This window comes from Anser cygnoides, chromosome 2, assembly GCF_040182565.1.
Source record: "Anser cygnoides isolate HZ-2024a breed goose chromosome 2, Taihu_goose_T2T_genome, whole genome shotgun sequence".
NCBI lineage: Eukaryota > Metazoa > Chordata > Aves > Anseriformes > Anatidae > Anser > Anser cygnoides.
In genome coordinates this window covers 21798643-21818672 of record NC_089874.1, presented here as the reverse complement: position 1 = coordinate 21818672, position 20030 = coordinate 21798643, and the positions used below count along the sequence as shown (strand labels likewise).

General features: G+C 36.5%; 2 protein-coding genes across 3 annotated transcripts in view; both read left to right on the top strand.

Annotated features, from left to right (window-relative positions):
* LOC106030344 (macrophage mannose receptor 1-like) overlaps window positions 1-7900 on the top strand; it is a 45554-nt gene extending 37654 nt beyond the window's left edge. The window contains exon 30 of the mRNA XM_066991653.1: window positions 7577-7900. Coding sequence (XP_066847754.1) covers window positions 7577-7581 — 5 coding nt within the window. The 3' untranslated portion in view covers window positions 7582-7900. The remainder of the gene's footprint in view (window positions 1-7576) is intronic.
* A 7397-nt stretch (window positions 7901-15297) lies between these two features.
* The window catches only part of LOC106030346 (macrophage mannose receptor 1-like), a 37388-nt gene continuing 32655 nt past the window's right edge, over window positions 15298-20030 (top strand). Inside the window, exons 1-3 of one of the 2 annotated variants that reach the window (XM_048061849.2) lie at window positions 15298-15488; window positions 17504-17905; window positions 19192-19365. In XM_048061849.2, coding sequence (XP_047917806.2) covers window positions 15431-15488; window positions 17504-17905; window positions 19192-19365 — 634 coding nt within the window. In that variant the 5' untranslated portion in view covers window positions 15298-15430. The remainder of the gene's footprint in view (window positions 15489-17503; window positions 17906-19191; window positions 19366-20030) is intronic. The other variant, XM_066991654.1, reaches the window with a different exon arrangement.

Here is a 20030-nt window from a genome sequence, read left to right as displayed (position 1 = left end):
CAGAGGTCCTTTCCACTGTAAAATCCTCTACAATTCTGCAGTTGGTAGCTTTATACAGGATTATACATTTAGAACCCAGTTCTACACATGGTGTGTGTGGTGCAGATCTCCATTCCTTTGGAGGGGAATCACCCTGGAACTTATCCATCTTGGATTTATTGAATGTGTTTCAGGAGTAGGCAAGAGCTTCTTGAAATGGCATACAGACTAGCAGTTGTAGAGTGTCCTGAAGTGGTGAAGAATAGCAGTAGGGGTTGATTGAAAGTATGCATATGACCTGTCTTCTGTGAGATATTTTCTCCAACCCTAGCAACACACATACATGTAGAGCCCTATCAGATCTACACAACAGTATTGACAAGGCTGTCTACTTGAATTAAGCCAGTAATTTTGTCTTTTATCACAATTTAAGAACAGCTCTACAAGGTCAGATGAAAGCTATGCTTAAACCAGCATCCTGGTAGTGCCCAAAAGCTTAATGAAGAGCCCAGGAGTTGGCAAATATTCAGTGGTTGTTCTCTTGGCCTCAACGTTTGTAGCTTGGGGATTTCATTGATTAGAAGAGGTGTTTTGCATTCATCTGTTTATAGAAATGAGCATACAACTAAGCTGGGTTTGAATTTTACAGAACTCTAGTGACTCCACTGTAAATCCTCAAATAGACAATTTTTAATGTGCAATAAGTGTGACGTGATTTACTGTGATTTGCATGGAACAGGAAAAAAAAATCCACATAGAGACTTAACAACAGGCTAGAAATACACTCAGTGCATTCTGATACAAAATTTTGCTATATAAATAAGCTAGCAGAGAAAAAAAATACAGTATTGCAATACTTCTTTAAAATAGAAAAGCATTTAGTATTTCTTCAACATGCTTACTTCTTTTTCCTTCCTTTGGAATATTTTTGGATATTCTGAAACTTCACATGTATCATAACAATTTCTGACAGCAGTCCTTTATGTTTTCCTTACAATTCCAGAATTTCCATTTCTATTCTAATAACACCTGCCTATTAAATGCCCAACAGGATGAACAGCTTAGCGCAGTGTAGCATAGTTTACAGAGTGGCAAAATATTAAAAGATTTTCTAATGGTCATAGGAGGGTAGAGATCTGACACCCCTGAAGGTGCCTATTGTTTTCTCCCTCACATTTAAAGACATTCCATAATCTTGCTCAATTCCCGGTCTCATGCCAACATAGCTTGACTCACAGTTTCTCAATTGACAACTTTAAAAAGAAAGCATCTTTCAAGAAAATATACCTCTCTTTTTGTAAGTATTCCAATGGCAGACTATGCTGGTTAATTCAGAGTGTATTTTGAGTTTAAAGAAATATAACCCCGAGTCACACCTTTTCATGTACAGTGGTAGTTATACATATGCATTATCCTTTATTGTTGCTTTAATCAGAGGAAAATTTCTCTGATCAGTCTTTCCTTGCACAATAATCTTCAGTTTTGTATTTCATTTCAAAAGCCAGATACTATGTATTCTTTATGAAGTTCATTCTGCATTTTAATTTATGGAAGTTTTCTGCATTGCTCTCTGCCCCAGCGTTTGGGCTTCATCGGGAACTGTAAGTGCCAAGAAAATGAAGAACTGCATCTCTTCTACGTATTAGTGAAAAGAGTACTTATAGAATTTTGTATTAAAAATACCTGAAATGAAACAACTGCTTTCATGCCAGTTTGAGCAATAAATGCAGCTACTGATAAAGAATGCCAGAGCTTTGTAATTATATCTACAATAGCCAGTCTATTTCATAGTTTGTCTCTACATAACATGAACTAAAGATCTGGTATAGGAAAAACCCTGTGCAGCTCAGTGAATATTAAAAGTGATCAGAAATAGTAGTGGGGTAAAGCAATTATTTAACCCATGCTTTAAAATCTTATGATTTTTCCTGTGTTTCTAGGAAAGGTCTGTCCATTCAAGTTCATGGTCTGCTCTTGATGAGGCTCTTGACAGAAAGCGAGTGTCATTCTGCTATACCTCTGAGTTTGCCAATGAGAGCAGGCATGGATGTATGCAGCCCCTTCAGATGCAAGAGCAGTGAAGGCATGGTTCATGTGGCAGCCTTCTTACTGATTAACACAGATTAACCTGGTCACGAGGCATTGGCTTGCAGATGGGAGCAAGGTGGCTCTGGGCCGGCTTAGAAAACTGGCACTGATGTGCAGACCGTGAGTGGCTTCCCCAAGGTGCTGCTGCCCTGAAAAGCTGCAGCATCTTTTATTTACCACTGAGGGGAGTGCTTATCAAGATTGCAGATGTGCAAGGCTTGATTCCCCAGTCTGCTGCACAACATCTTGCTCAGAGCAGCTTGGCAGTGAAGCTATGCCCTGGATGGTTCAGGGCATGGCTGAGTGCAGGGCTCATACAGGGTTCCCTTTTGGGGCACCACTGTCAAATCTATAGTTTCTATCAAAGGTTTAAAGCAAGCAATTTTTATGTAGCAAATGAGAGGCCTGGTTATAAAGGAGTATTAATTTCAAAATACATATATCTTTACCTGTTAGAGACCACTGGTACTTTCTTACCTGAATGTTCTGGATTCTCTTTTATGACCGTGATTACTATATTAACCAACATGGCAAGCTGAGCTGATGCTCCCATATTTTCAATTCCTATGGGTAATTAAAGGATTTTGATTGATCCTGCAATCTAGATAAATTATCATCATAGCCTGGGGTGGGGAGAAGAGAAAACACACACTCTAGAAGTCACAAGCGATTTTTTCCCCAATTTTTAAATAATTCAGTGGGAATATTTAGTATCTCAGCATTCTGTGGAAGCCTAATGTTCTGGAAATGTGCAACAACTCAAAATCTCTCTTCAAAACTATGTATATAAGGCTATTGAAGAGCTGTTTTATTTTATGGTTTTCTAACTATGTAGGAGACTTTCTGACTGATTTAAATATAATTATTACTTCAAAATGACATCTCTAGCATTTTGGGGATCTGAAATATAGTGAGTCATTGCAATAATTAAGTTTGCAGCATTTTTTTAAAACTATATAATTTGTGGCAAATGAAGATTTAAATATCCTGAATAGTATCTGAAAGTTATGGTGAGTGAGCTGACTTGAGAACTTACACCTAAAGATAGACCTATGTCTTATTAATGATCTAAAAAGACACCAAAATAAGCTTGTATGTATTTATTGACATCTGATAAAATTAACCACAGAAATTCAAGAAAATATTGCTGAAGTTATAACACAGATTGTTACATCTTCTGTCTGTCTAAAATTGAGACTCTTCAAACTTGATCTCATATAGACTTCAAATGAATTAATTATGCGTTGAACATACACAATACATTTTACCATACTATTTTTGTAGCAAATATAGCAGGAAATATTATTGATTTTAAAATAAGATTCCAGTCAAGGAGGCCTGATTTTCAGCTGAGCACATAGAAGTAGCATTAGTTTCAGAAGTCTTTATGATTTTGCAGAACTTTGAAGATATCAGATTCATTCTTTCCCATAGTCAAATATGATCTTTGCACTTATCTAAAGCATTCAGAAGAAGCATAAAGCCGTTGATACATCTTAATGAGATCAGTAAGTACTTCTTCTTGCTCTCAAGAAGTGACAAAGCCCTGGCAGACTTCAGTCATACACAGTAATCTAAATGAAATTGCTTCTGAGAGATCAATTAGAGAATATTTTGTCATTAAAAAGAAAGAAAGAAAAAAAAGGAATATCATTCCATTACAAGTAAATAAAGCTTCTGATGGATGAAGGAACTTGTATTATGAACAGTCAAAAGCGAAGCGGTTTTCTCCTGGAAGAAGTTGTTCATTTTGCCTGAGCAGTTTTACAGTTTGCATGTTAACCGAAAAAAAAACCCAACAAACTCTGTTATTTTACAGGATATTGAGTCTTATCTAAGCATAATTCTGGAATAAATATTATAGTATGAAACCCACACACTACGTGAAGCAGTTACCCACCTATTCTAGCCTGTACACAGGAGTAACATTGCTCAGAGAGAGTCAAATTGTGAAGTTCATCTAGATAACTGCAAGAATAGCAATTATAATCCCTAATACACAGCATCTGTGCAAATCTTTTGTGGTGCTGGAAATGTCAAGCTCTTAGCTGATAACATTGCATTTCACTTCACAGTCTTATAAAATATCGGTATATAAATCTTCCATACACAGACACATTTTGTTCTTGTACTGTGATCTGTCATTTTCATGTCACACTAGCTCTGTTCTCTAACAGTGTGTCACTTCAGGTTTGCAAGCTTCAAAAAAAATCTCACTTTAGAGTTTACAATAAACATACTCTTTTGTTCTGGACATGATTGAAAGAAAAGTGTGAAAGGATTTTATTCCATATAATGCTATGGTAAGCATTAGGAGATATGATCTAATTTAAAGGTTAAAGATCTTAGAGATGTATATATTCTACCAACAGGAACCTTTTATCATATTCATCATAGAAACAGGGAACTGAAAAATTCCTGTCCTAAGGCAGTGTCAGCTAAAACTAAGCAGCTGCTGACAGATATAGAATCATCTTATAAAGTTTCTGACAATTATAGTGATTTCACGCCTCCCCAGGCAACATATCCAAAGCTTATTTACTAATAATATCAGTGTGCTTTTTAATGTCACCAGCTTCTCGGGGCAGTTGGGCTAGAGTGGTCCAGATGTATGCTAGTAATAAACTTGTTGCTCCAGACGAGGCTGGCAGTGGCTGCATTCAAACTGCCCTGTGGGAACGGTCCCTTGAATGCTGTACATGCCAAACTGGGCCTAAAAAGCCCTTTGGGGGAACACTTGCTGGTGTGGGTGAAGGACACGTGCACCATCCACTCACAGGATAGGCAGCTCTGCAGTAATGCCTCTTCCTGGGCACTATTTAATTTCAGTTAATAAATTATTACGTTCTCCTTTTGCTATTATCTGAATAGTTATCATTTAGAATAGCACAAAGTCTTTCCATAAACGTTCTGTCAGTACACCTTCCCATTCTACATAATCATAATTACTGCTCCTTCCTTAGAGCTTGACTGTGACTCCTGCCTTTTCCTTTCCAGAAATTCAGGTTACTCCTGAGTTCTTTGGTTCCTCTTTTTCCTCATACTGTTTTCTGATATGCTGAAACCTTATCCTTTATAGGGTAGAGTTTACTGAGAATTGCACATGTTTCTGAGTACTCCAGCCAGTTCTTTAAGTGTTAAGACTAATCAAATTAATCTTTTTTATTTATTTTTTATTTTTTTATTAAAAAAAAAGCTATATACAGTTTTGAAAATAATGCATGGAGTTGTTCTGCAGCCCACATATCATGTTTGGTTTTGATCTTTAATCCATACTGTTGTTTTATGCAATGTTGTGCAGATCTTTTGCAGAACTAATCAATGTTCATGGTATAAGAAACCATCTTGCAACTCTTTGCCCATCTTCAAGTGTTTATATGCCTCCTAGTGAAGCAGCTGACAAAATGTTACTGAAGTGAAGAGTACTTTAAATAGTGCATGCATTTTTTTTATGTGAAGAATTATGTTCATGAATGCAGTGACACTGTCTCATGCAAAATAACAAGAAAATGAATTATTCACTGAAGCTTTCCAAAACAGACTTAAGTTTGATAGACTGTGCTGCTGCCAAGAAAAAGGGCAAGATTTCTAAAAACGTGGGCAGGAGTCCAAACCGATTTTGCATGTACATTGGCTTTGGAAATTCAGCTAAGTTAAAAGCACCCCATACATGCAATGTATGTACACAGATACAAATAGCATCTGCAAGTGTATTTCTTGATGGATGATGTGCCTACTTAGGTATGTGTTTAGAGATAAGTGTTAGCTGAAGACATTGACTGCAGAGGATGCTGCCTTGGATAGCCCTTTTGTTAGGAACTGGCTGTGGTTCAAATCTAAAGTTTTGGCCAAGGCTCACCAGCTTTCTACAGATATTTCAGGTCAGCTGAGCAATTCTATAATTTTATGTGTCATGACATGAGGCTTTATATTTGTGGAGCTGAAAACATTTTTATAGATGTCAGTTAGACTTTGCAACACCATCATTTTGTGCAGGTGTGGGATTTACAGGATGTGTGGTTTGCCTGGAAGGGAGGAGGGCCTGATAAGTTGCATAAGTGCAGAGCTGGAAACAGAAAGACTAACCTTTCACTTTTCCTGTGTCCAGATAAGTTGAAAATCAGGGCAGCTTTGTGCAGTACAAAATTTTCTTAATCACCGTAGTGATTCTGGTTTGGTCATGGAAATCTGCTTGGAGACTACCAGCTTATTTCACAGCTGTCTGTCAAATGGATGTTTCCATATATAACCAGTGGCTGCAGGTTACTGACCATCTTGTTTGTAAAGACTGAGATGTTTGTGGAAGAACAACAGTGGGTAAAAGAAGTTGAAGCTACACCTCTTCAAAGTTCAATAGTTATGGTGCCCAGTTCACCTTAGCTGAGGACACCCTCCAACTCTCATCTCATGTCCAAGTAGCAAGGAGTAGATGAGAGAGAAAGAGAAAAGGCAAGAGGGAGGCCAGTCTGTGTGCTCATGGTCAGCACTTGTCCTGCAAGTCTGAACCATAAATTGAAAACAGAATCACAGAATCACAGAATCATCTAGGTTGGAAGAGACCTCCAAGATCACCTAGTCCAACCTCTGACCTAACACTAACAAGTCCTCCACTAAACCATATCACTAAGCTCTACATCTAAACATCTTTTAAAGACCTCCAGGGATGGTGACTCAATCACTTCCCTGGGCAGCCTATTCCAATGCGTAACAACCCTTTCAGTAAAGAAATTCTTCCTAATATCCAACCATGACCATTATCCCTGTAGCTTTTTTCAGGCTCATTAGTGGAGCTCAGATGCCTGGATGCCTAAATATGGATTGCTTTAGGTATGTGTTAGGTGCCTTTCTCCCCAAAACAGACAATTCTGCACAAACAGAGTGACCAAAGGGTGTGTGCCCAGGGCAAGGTCAGCCTAAGTAAGGTGATAGATTAGACAGTCCTGAGAAGTAGGTAAACTGCACTGATGGCTGCGCCTTAGGCAAAACATCTCCTGTTCACAGACGGTTATGAATTCAAACCCCAAAAAGACATCAAAGAAGAATAAATTGCATTGCAGTGATATCACAATGCTCAGAATATGCATGGAAGAACTGTGATAGATTTAGATGCCCCTTATAACAAAGAAATCTGAAAACCATTTCAGATTAAAGTTGGTCCTTAGAGCAGCTCACAGAGTTCCTTTCACTCTTTATAGGAACTCTTCTGTGTGTAACTGCCCAAGAAAAAAAAAAAAAGGAAAAAAAAAAAAACAAACAAACAAACAACAACAAAACAACAAAAACAAACAAACAAAAAAAAACAACAAAAAACAACTGAGCCCTACAGATCTTTTTACCGTTTCACAGTTAAAAGATTCCTTTGGTAACAGCTCACGTGAATGTCTGCTTTCTTTGTCTCCTTGTCTCCTGTTAATTATGAAATTTCCTTCCTCTTACAGAAAATATGTATGATACAATTGTAGGTGGCAGGTGTGTGAAGAGAGGACTAATGACAGAGTCTTCTTTTCAGGCTGATGAAGAAAGAAGAAACTTGAATTACTACAACTCTCCCACCCCCATATGGACTGACAGATTGGTCATGAATCAGTGTTGTGGAGCTGGCTGACATCAGGACTTTTTTCAGATGACATATACCCTTGTTACCCATATTTAATATGAAGCTTTGGACCTCATCAATCCACAGCTAGTGGGGGAAGAAAACAGCCTTAAATACATTTTTCTGCCAACCTTCCTGCTTCAATGAGTTTCTCATACATTCAAGTCAAATCCCACACTTAGATATGGTAGAGAATTAACATAAAGAGAAAAGATTTAAAAGGTGTAGGAAATAGAAGTATTATCCCATGGAAAATATTTTGAAACATTTCTTTCTGGAAAGCATTTTTCTTTTTTTTTAATACGGAAGGAAAAAGTGATAAAGCATGGGAAGAAAACAATGCCCATGACAGAGATAATATAAAGAACAGGGATTTTTCCAGTTATTTTTAGAGCTATATACTGATACCCAGGAAATATGACTGGATGCGTTAATTTTTCTTACACGAGCCGTGTATTTAAACAATAGTCCAAAGATGTATGCTGATTATTTCCAATGGTTAGTGAGAAGCTGCTAAAGGGTAGTACAAAAGGTTGATGAGTGTATCTATAAATCAGCAGTCATGGAGCATATGTTAGCCTGTTGTACCTCAGCCAAAATATTGAGGTTCAAATGCTCTTGGGTCATCAGGCTAGGCAGCTGTGATATGACCCTTGGGTGCAAGCCTCCCACGTGGGGTCTTCCATCCCTGGAACATGTTGCCTGCAGCCCCAGTGCTGGGACTGGTTCCCTCAGATATCTGTCAGTATAGTGATGACTTTGACTCTGCAGTTTACTCTCTCATTTTAGCATGCCACTCTAATTTTAACACCCTAAAATTGTGGAAAATAAGAGAAATTTCCATGCAGTCAGCTCCTTCTTCTCTCCATTGAAGGCTTGGGTAGGTCTCACCAACCCTTGTGAGCCCAAGGCCAATACTGCATAAGGGACTTAAAGATTTGGTCTTCACACCAGAGATTTTTGGGCCTCACCCCTACCTCCCACACACTCTGGAGCTAGAGTAACCTTGTTATGAGCTGCTTTGGCACATTAAGGGAAAAAAAAAAGGGCTATATCTCTGTTGGATTTGTGTTTTGAAATGGTTCTGTATAGAAGCTGGCAGATTCAGTCCTATTCCTGGGGTGAAGGTGGCCCTGCCCAGCTGGTCACGAGATGCGGTGAAGCCATTGCAGGCCTTGGCAGATGGACTCAGGCTGTCGGTGAAGCCCAGCCCCAAATCTTCTCTGTTATCTTACTCGCAATGCAAAGGATGGTTGAGTTTGTTTTTCACCACGTTTGCTTGCTTTTGTAATTGATCCTGTGTCCCTTTAGTTATATGATTGGTCTGAGGAGCTACAGAACCAACTTCTTCCCCCAAACTAGGGTAGCATTAGTGCCCAATAGGCCTGGTAAAGCAGCTGAGAGGCCACCAAAGTGGAGGGGGCACCCATGACAGCTTCTCAGTGGCAGTCACACATCTGTTGTCATGGTCTGTGTTCTGTGACTGCCTAGACTTAGTGAACTGCATGTCGAAACCCTGGGACTTACCAGTGCCACAAACAGAAGCGAGACAGAGCAGAAGAGATTAATGGTGTGTTTTTTCATACATATCTGAAAGGGGTGACAAGACCTTTTCCAATGAGAAATTATTGATTGACATTAACAGGAAAGTTAAGGGTTACTTCAGTTTAAGTCTGCAATACCGTGTCACCATTATTTTTCTTTTTATAAGGATGAGTGAGAATATCTGAACGTTGAACTGTAACCTAGAAAATATTTCTTAATTTCTGGAGATAGAAAGGCAAACTGCCCTTGGAGAAAGAGAAACAAGTGAGTTTGTCTGACTTCTGCATACTACTTGCCTACTTTGTTTTTAAAAGGTCTCTCACTAAATAATCTGTCCAAGTAATATATTATTAATTAAAAAGAAGTTTCTCTTTCTTTCTTTCTTTCTTTCTTTCTTTCTTTCTTTCTTTCTTTCTTTCTTTCTTTCTTTCTTTCTTTCTTTCTTTCTTTTTTTCTTTCTTTCTTTCTTTCTTGCTTGCTTTTCTTTCTTTTCTTTTCTTTTTCTTTCTTTCTTTCTTGCTTTTCTTTCTTTTCTTTCTTTCTTTCTTTCTTTCTTTCTTTCTTTCTTTCTTTCTTTCTTTCTTTCTTTCTTTCTTTCTTTCTTTCTTTCTTTTTTCTTTCTTTCTTTCTTTCTTTCTTTCTTTCTTTCTTTCTTTCTTTCTTTCTTTCTTTTCTTTCTTTCTTTCTTTCTTTCTTTCTTTCTTTCTTTCTTTCTTTCTTTCTTTCTTTCTTTCTTTCTTTCTTTCTTTTCTTTCTTTTTTCTCTCTTTCTTTTTTCTCCTTTTCTTTTCTTTTCTTTTCTTTTCTTTTCTTTTCTTTTCTTTTCTTTTCTTTTCTTTTCTTTTCTTTTCTTTTCTTTTCTTTTCTTTTCTTTTCTTTTCTTTTCTTTTCTTTTCTTTTCTTTTCTTTTCTTTTCTTTTCTTTTCTTTTCTTTTCTTTTCTTTTCTTTTCTTTTCTTTTCTTTTCTTTTCTTTTCTTTTCTTTTCTTTTCTTTTCTTTTCTTTTCTTTTCTTTTCTTTTCTTTTCTTTTCTTTTCTTTTCTTTTCTTTTCTTTTCTTTTCTTTTCTTTTCTTTTCTTTTCTTTTCTTTTCTTTTCCTCTGGTACCTAACTCTCTCTTGCTAAATTGATTCCATTGTTTCTTTTCCTGTACTTCTTGTCCTTTCCTGAGTAGATATGTAGAATAATTTATTCTCCATTTAGCGACATTTTACATCTTTACAGATCGTTATTGTGTCCTTCTCCAGTCTTCCTTCCTTTGGACTAAGTTCCTCCAGCATCTCCTCAGAGTTCATGTCATTCTTCTGCATCCTTCTGGGTTTATGGTATTCTTTTAAGAGGAAAAATTAAAAAAAAAAAATAAAAAGTTAAAAATTCTTCTCCCTCTTTTAAGAGTTTCATGTTACAAAAAGAAAACAGATGTGTAAAAGTCAAAGACAGTAAATAGTATTTTTATTTTGCATAACAAAAATAAGAGAGGAGCCTTGAACACAGAAGACTGCTTATGGTTTTATGAATGGAGTAATAAAGTGGCCATACAGAGAATTGAGGTGTTAATTTGGAGTATGTTTAAGCAAGGTGTAGAGATGTTTTAGCATTGAATATCCCTACAAACTCTTTATAAAATCAGACTGGGCTGATACCAAACATTTGAAGTGAACCACTTCACAAGAAGTGAAGGTCTGATAATGATCCAGTGGCTACCTATGTCGAATGTGTAAATGTACATCTTGGTCAGTAGAATATGTTACTCAAAACATATATTGGGGTATATCACCTTACAGAGTTCAAAAAGGAATAAATAGATTAGATGGTTTTATCAGATGAAGAGAGCCTTTTCTCTGAAACTTATTTCCTCCACTCCTGCTCAAGACAAGATCACTCATATTTGTTACTTGTACTTGCCAAATCTAAGTTAGAAGAATGATAAGGAGATTGTCAGGATTTTTACATCAGTGAAATGCTTTCTTGAGTTGACCAGGAGTGTTCTTTTTACATCTTGCTTGTTTTTGCTTTGCAAGTGTACAATGTATAACAGGTGTACAATGTTAGACGACAGGTCCAACAACTTTCTGGTTACTCCTAAAGAAAAAGACTATTAGAGAAATAGGTATTTAAGGAATATCTCCATATATCAGTGAAAAATCCATGCTATTTCTCATTATCCTTCTGTTGAAGTCAGTGTAATCCAGAGTTTCCCCTTCTTATAACAAATTAAATTTGTTGTTAAATCTGATTTAAGCATGTGTTACTCTCTTCTCCAGTATTCTAAGACTTTATACATGCATAATTTCTTGGAGATTATTACTGTTAATGGTTTAACATTACCACCAGAAATATTTCAGTCCTTCGGTCATAATATAAGACCAGAAGGTAAGTCTTATTTAATTTTAGTATACATCCTTTCCTTGTTTTAATTTTTATTCTTTCTTAGTGTAGTTAACATTGTTGACCATTCTGTCACAATTAACTCATTTTGTGAAGATTAAAATAACAAAAAGTGTATTTTTTACTTCTCTGTGTCATTGCAGTACTTCATGGAGCTATACTTTCTTTGCATATTGTTTTCCTTGTTCTAGAATATTTATAGAGCACATGACATTTTCCTAATTTGTGATCAATTCTAGATGTGAAAACAATATGGTAATTTTTTATTATTAACTGCATTGTATTGCTGCTAGCATGATACAGACCAGATCATATGGAGCAAATTATTCATCCCATTAAAAATATTCACAGCATTTTTTGTAGAAAATGTAAATCAATTGTATGACAATATGACAATTGTTTTTTCATTACCTCAGAAAAACTTGCTGTCATTTCCAAATTTGTGTCTAACTAATTTAATACTTCCTACTCTGGATAATAATAAAGTGCAGACTTTTTATGAGTTCCCATTCTAATTAGTGAAGATTCATTTAATAATTCCATATTAGGGAAATGTTTTTTCATTTAAAGTTTCATTTTTCATTTGTATGCTGCTAAATTTGCTTTTCAAATGTCTGTTGTCCATGTAGTACCCACACATGTAGTTTCTGGCAGTGCAGAATGGACTTAAGATGTGAGGATGTCATAATTATGGTCTTCTGAGATGAAACACATGTAAATCCCAATTCTTTAGAAAAAAAGTATATAAGCAGACAATATCTCTCCTCAAACAATATTCAAACTTGTTTTTCCCCAGGGAAATTTTTTTGGTCTCCCTTTCATGATGAAGTTCATGATGCTGCTGCCTTTCTGCTCATTTTCTTCTTTCTTTCTATTTGCTTTCAACAGATGTGCAAAAAACAAGAAAACGAATGCATTAGCAACAGTATTTTCAGTCCAATGGCTGGTTTCACTTACTTAGTTTTTATTTTGACCTGTGTGAATTTTATTGTTTGAACTACTGATAAACAGCAGCTTTAAAGTGATGCCTTTCTCAGCCTGAATGAAAACTTTTACAATGGATGCCAGACAGCACCTGTCCCCACTTGCTAGAATTGGCCCAGAAAAATAACGGTTAACAAAGGCTTATCTCATCTCTATATCAAAATATTCAACTAAACATGGCACAGCGTCACTAATTGATTGTGTAACCCATGAGAGCAATCCCCTTGCAATCAGTCCCTAATGGTCAGGACTGGACTGCAAGCACAAGAGTGCATCAGTTGCTCTCAACCACTGCATCTGAGTGTGTGGGAAGACTTATGCTGGGACTGATCTTCCAACAGAGCAGATCCTAAAGCCTCTTTGATGCCAAAGGATCTCAGAGCACTTTATGAGCTCAACACAAAGGTCTTTTTATGTCACTGTAGCTGCCAGTGAACATCTGACTTCAGTGTTTGGCAGATTATTGCCTGCAAAGCAACCATCACTTTATGTTCCCCCTTTTTTTCATTTAGGCACATCAGATATACTGAGGTACAGGGTGCTGTTGATATTGTGCTGTTCTTTTTCTCTCAATATTTGAGTAAGGAAAAGTTTAATGAAGTGATTGAGATTTCCAGGTGAACCTCTAGCAAGTCAACTTCTACTCTGTTAGTGATCAGTCTCCTTATAGGATTAGTGTCTTGGTGTCTCTTGAGACTTAGTGTCTCTAGCAGCCGACACTGCACCCTCCCTGAATTTGAAGGAAAAGAGAATTGACAAATTCGTGCCAAGGAGTATAGCTCTGCTTTTAACCCAGCTTCTGATCTTCTAGATCAGGAATGGCCAACCTGCACCTACACAAATGCAGCTTGGTGGGATGGCAGGGCTACCCCTGTGGACAGCGTTGAGATGAAGGCACCTGATGCTGCCTGATTACCTAAGTGCAATGGAGCAATAAAACAATGCCACGTCCTGCCTGGCACTCCCCAAGGTATGTGTCTGGTGACTTGCAGTGACCAGGAGGTGTCAGGTGCAGGTGTGATGATGTGATGATGACAAAGAACCCTTCTGGCTTTGCTCTTCCTCAGAGTCTGGTCCCAGGGATTTTGATAGCCTTGATCAGCCACCCCCCTCCAGGAACCAGCACAGCGCCCCACAATTCTCCATTCTGGGCATACTGGGAATGGTGTAAGAGCACTCTATCTGTTAACAAAACAGTGTTTGTTATACTGCCAGATGTGTCTGGCCCTGGTGGTTTGAGGAACTGCAGAGGGCAAAGTAAAGGGACCATTCCTCTTTTACTTTTTATTTTTATTTTTTTCTAATTGTGCAATTACAAAGAGAAGAAGGAGGAAAGCCTCATGCTGTATCAGCTCCTGAATAAAACAAGGCTGTTAAAACTCTTGACAGCATAACTGACAATCTATCTTTTATATAACTAGGCCACATGCCATAAGGAAGTGCTGTCTGAGAGATACCAGTTCAGGCTAAAGAAAGCTTTTACCTTTTCCAGGCAAAATGTTTGGTAGCTGATTAAAGAACTTTAAAAAAAAAAAAAAAAAAAAAAAAAGGTTCTAGAAATCTCAAATGTCTTTTCCAGGAAAAGGTATTGACTTTATTGCAATTGTTAATATATTTTGTCACTGTCTGAAAAAGAAAATTCAGTTAACTTTGTCCTTAACTTCCTAACTTCTGTACCTCCTGTGTCCTTGTACTTTCTTATTTCGCAATTCAATTTCTCCTTTTTATTTTAATCTTAAAGACCTTCTCAGAGACTAACTCTCTTTCTGGTATTGTCTTTTTGCTGAGTAGCCAAGTATAAACAAATCCTGTACTTAGGAAATGCAATCATCATGGCAACAAAGAGGAGACAATGCCAAATTTCCTTGCTATCACACTTTTGCTATAAGTAAAGAATTAGTATGTTGCTACACTTTGAATAATATTCTCATGCTATAGTTTGATTTTTCTATTTAAAAGTTTTCTAAATAAAACAAAATATTTACCTGGTAGAAATCCACTGTGGTAATGTCATAACTTTATTCAGTTATAGGGATAGTCTATTGTGGATCAAACAGGAGCACTGTGTTTTCCAGGTTTCCACCAATACGCTTAGAAAACACACTCATGAGTTTGGTTCTGTGATCTACGTAAGATCTTATGTATCTGGAGATCTGCAATGCACCTGTATACGTGGCATTTCATGAAACTGTGGCTGTCTCTTTGGATCACTGTCTGACAAGATTTGCATTTTCATGGGAAAAATGGGGACTGTTGTGAAAATGAGACATTTTTCAGGTAGATTTGGGTCTTGTTTTCCTGATTGTATTTCTGCAGAACTCATGGTCAGTAAGGTAACGGGAATCTCATGTAGAAGGAAAGAAATTTTAATAATATCCTGCACAGTGAATTTCATTGAAGTCCCGGACCTTTAAAATTGAGTTCTGACTCATCTCACACGTGAAAACATGAGACTGATATTTTCCTGATGGTGTTTTTTCACTGTGTGATTAAGTTGTTAAGGTGTTAGATAGCTGTTAGCTCCATGGATGTTTCTTCAGGAGAGAGAGCAACAAAGTGTTGAGATATAATCTTCTGTCTATCACCTGCTTTCTCAAGGCAACACAGTTTGCCATCAGTTAGAAGTCCAAAGGCAAAATTTGTGCTATGTGATCATCTTTTTTTTTTTTTTTTTTTTAAATATGGCATGTGACAGAATATTTCCCTATTTAGCATCCAGAGCTTTCTCTTCAACCAGCCAGCCTTTGAAACCGAGAAGGACTGATCACTGTCCTCACTTCGGAAGGACTTTATTATCAACAACACTCATTATACAGCTTCTGGTGGAAGGAAGAAAAGAAAGTAGCATTTGCAATGTTCTCTGGCTTCTTGCTTTTTCTTTCTCTCATTCACAGTGCTTTGCAGCTGGCGGGTAAGTGCCTCCCGCTTGTCTCCTGTAAAGCTCTGCGTGAAAGTGCTTCCGTGTTTCCTGGCATTTCGGAGTTCTTTACAGTCCTGTGGCACTGCCTGTATGTACATTATTAGTTTGGGACATATAGGTGAGGAGTTCTTCAGGGCAGGCAAAAAGCAAGGGCAGGATCTAGGAGTTAAAAAAAAAAAAAAAAGAATAGACATGGAAACAAAGACTGAATTCTTAATGCCTTTATTCATGTATAGTGGTAGTATCATTTCAATGACCTCAGAAGATCAAACCTAGAGAAAATTGTAAGATAAGTTTAAATGTCTCTTTTTTATTATTTTGTTATTTTTCTTATTTTTTGAACTGTGTTTAGGTGTTTGAGTAATGTTTAGCAAAATCAGACAGGAAAAATTTAAGGGGTGGTGAAGTGTGGGATTATTTGGAGGACATTAAGGTGTTCACAGCTGATGGCTGGGCAATCCAGAGTCTTAGTGCTTACTGAGAGAATTATTCCCATTCACTCTTTTGAACAGACTTGCTGAATTCACTGGTACTGATAAAATGAATGAAGTAAAATTTGTGTGAAATAAAGTTGGAATACCTTTGGGAAGTTATTGTAGAACTTTAGTGATAATAGTACTTCCATCCCTTTAGCTACACTTCTATCGTAGTTGTTAAGCAGACAACTTTGGAGAACCAGAGTCTCCTGAGTAAAACTAGTTTCTATTGATTGCCTCAGAGTATCTATTTTTTCTTAATTGTACATAGTATCACTGCAGGGGCAGAATAGTTATTTTATCTGTGTTGTAAATTATCAATTAAATTGATTTAATATTTTTGGAAGCTTTTTTATGATTTTCCTTTTTTCTTTTCTTTTCTTTTCTTTTTTTTCTTTTCTTTTCTTTTCTTTTCTTTTCTTTTCTTTTCTTTTCTTTTCTTTTCTTTTCTTTTCTTTTCTTTTCTTTTCTTTTCTTTTCTTTTCTTTTCTTTTCTTTTCTTTTCTTTTCTTTTCTTTTCTTTTCTTTTCTCTTTTCTTTTCTTTTCTTTTCTTTTCTTTTCTTTTCTTTTCTTTTCTTTTCTTTTCTTTTCTTTTCTTTTCTTTTCTTTTCTTTTCTTTTCTTTTCTTTTCTTTTCTTTTCTTTTCTTTTCTTTTCTTTTCTTTTCTTTTCTTTTCTTTTCTTTTCTTTTCTTTTCTTTTCTTTTCTTTTCTTTTCTTTTCTTTTCTTTTCTTTTCTATACCTTTTTTAGAATATATGACACCCCGTGATCAAAAGAACTATCACAGACCAAAATAGGTTATGAATCCCACAAACTTTGGAGGGAAATACAATTGGGTGTGTCACAAGGTACACCATAAAACATCAGAATGCACTCATAGATGTGCCTATATTGATTCACTATTGCTACCAATAAACTCATTGTAGGACTGAAATTAGCTCAACTACATCTACTTTATATTGATGTCAACACTGTAGACATGATCAGTGAAATTACCCAGAGAGCTGAAGACCCGATTCCTATTACATGTGGACCTTCTATGGTCCAGAGTAGTTCACCCACATTTATTCAGTGAAAAGGAAAAAAATCTGGCTTCAGGAGGGAAAGGATAAATGGCTCAGGAAAGATGGCTGTGACCCTACTAGGACATCTGTAAGGGCTGGCAGCATAAGGAAAGTTTGCAGAGGTCAGAAGGCCATGCATCTGAGGACACGTGGAAACAAGGCAATGGTGATAGCAGTGTGGTTGAGGGAATTCACATAACTAATATAAATAAATCTAAGAAGATGTGCTTAGCTCTGCTGATGCTGCTGGCTGCCACTAATCCACAATATATTGACATAAAGAAACATATTCTATTGTCTACCTTATTGCTTTTTAACCAATAAAATTGATGTTGCAACAGACTCCATTCAAAAGCACATGTTTATCTGATAAGAAAGCAATGCTTTCTAGTTTATGCGAATGGGAAATAGAATCGTGTCACTTATCTTGACTATATATATTCCTTGCATTACTTTGTTTTACAGACACTGAAACATTTTTAATGTATAATAAAGTCAGCAAACTCTGTCTTCAGGCTTCTATTGCACAGTCAGTTAGAACTGCAACTTGCCACCAAGACAATGAAGCACAAAAATTCAGGTGGATTACTGATCATCAGCTCATGAGTGTGAGACTGAACCTATGCCTGGGTGTGCCACTGAAGGAAGATGAGTCTCTTATCACCCTATATCCGTGTAACCAAACAAGTGAGCTCCAGTGGTGGGAATGCAGAAATGAAAGCCTCCTTGCAATTCAAGGAGAAGATTTGTTTTTCAGTCCTGGCAATGGAGAACATGATAATGTTATATTAAAGAAAGGCCTTAGTCCAAAAAATAACTGGAAGATGTATGGGGCCATGGATGTTTTATGTTCCCAGAGATATGAAGGTAAAGAAAATCTGTTCTTCCATCCATTGCACTAATTTCGTTGTGTTAGAGTGTTTTGGATCTTTGGTTCTGAATATTCTGATTCCTTCAGTAACCATCAGAGTTTTAGAAAATCAGTTAGCTTTGAATTTAATTCCATATTTTTTTGCATTGTATATATAATATATATAAAAAATAAGAACTCACATATCATATATGCAGTATACACACTATAATATTATAGTATATATAATATACTCTATTAGTACTGTTAGTATTTTAAGTATTTTATATAAGTACTGCCTTAATATGATAACATGATTAAATAGTTAATTATATAAATAATATCTTATAATATATGATTATTGAAAATTATATAATCAACACATTAATACACCATATTGCAATTCAATAATAAATACATTACATAAATTAACAATATTAAAATTATTAATGTTATATCATATCATTATTAGTTAAATACCGCATAATTATATAACATTATATTATATTATATACATATGTACATATATACTTACTCACTCACTCACTCTTATATGTAAGCATTCACTAAATCACTATTGCTCACCATACCCTGTCAGTATATTGTTGGGAGAGTATAAATACTGAGTATTTTCATATACAGCAACAAGAAAATGAAATTATATCCTTGAGAAAAAAGCACAATATTGTTGAGCTGGGAAAGGGCTCACTGTGGGTGGAGGAAGCATGGCTTTTGTGACTCAGAAGATAAGGATGCTCATGGCATGATTATAATTACCAGTGCAATTACCCTTTTTAATTAGCTGAAGTCTGATTGTTCTGAATGGCTTTCCCACATCCAAAACAAATGTTCTGAAACCCACCAACCCATCTTGCAGAATATTCTCAGTATTCGTCCCCCTGCCTTGTATATGGGGGCTGCTCCACTGTGTGTGAGGTGATTAAATGCTCACTAAAACAAAAACAGAGAGAAGAACCTGATGTTTACTTTTTCCAGGAAGTAGAACATCCAAATATTAATTCTTGCTCTTGTGCATCTTATATAACTCTTGACATTGTTTAAAGTAGTAGTACCTTAGGGTAGAGCTCTGGAGCTTTATTAATAGTTTCTGAAAGCATCTTGGTCAGAACAAAGAACTAGTTTTAGACTTAGCTGTTATTACTTCAAATAACACTGCTCTACAACATGTATCAGCTGCTTAAGTTTGGAAAGGTTCAGGCGCAATTCAACCATTGACATAGACTTCATATTTTTCAAACCTTGTTTTATTTACCGTATTGTCATTATCATTTTGTCTTCTCAGAGACTTTTACACTGCTAGGAAATGCTTTTGGGGCACCCTGTGTGTTCCCTTTCATGTACAAGAAGCAATGGTATGCCGAGTGCACAGACGCTGGCCGATCAGATGGCTGGCTCTGGTGTGCAACGACTGCAGACTATGATGCAGACCAGCGATATGGATTTTGCCCATTAAAAGGTAAGCTATCTGTTCCCACACAGGTCCCCCCAGTGTGGTATTGTCAAACCAGCACTAGCAGAGTATCAATGTCTTTATAATGATGGGTAGTTTACATGAATAGATTTTAGCAATATTGCCACATCTTACAGCACTCTACACAAAGAAATAACGTGTTGCATAAAGGTGTGGAGGAAACTGTGACTGAATAGTAAAAAATAACATGCAATTCCCACTAATTGTGGTGGTGCTGCTGAGCAGCAGGGTAATTTTGAGTTCCTCCCTGTTTCCCAGGCAGGATGCAGTCTGTCACCATTGTACAACCTGTACAATCCTTTTCTGAGGACCCCCCGCTGTGATGGATGTGGGCACAAAAATAAGAGCTGTAGGAAGCTTAATGACAAAGTTAACAATTCAGTCTTTGTGATTTTCATCTGGATATATATATATGTATATTTGCTTAAGTGGTACATGTCCATTTACTGATCTTATTAAGGCCTCTTCACATTGTCTGGAAAGCTGTCTTTCCACTCCCCTGACAGCTGCCTCCCATTCCTGGCATTTCTCTACTACTACTTCAATTGCTTTCTGAAAATTGTCCTCCATTTCTGTGGTCACTTCTCTCTCCAGCTCCCTTTATGGCTTTATTCTTGACTGATAAGCTTTGGACATCAGACACTTCTCAG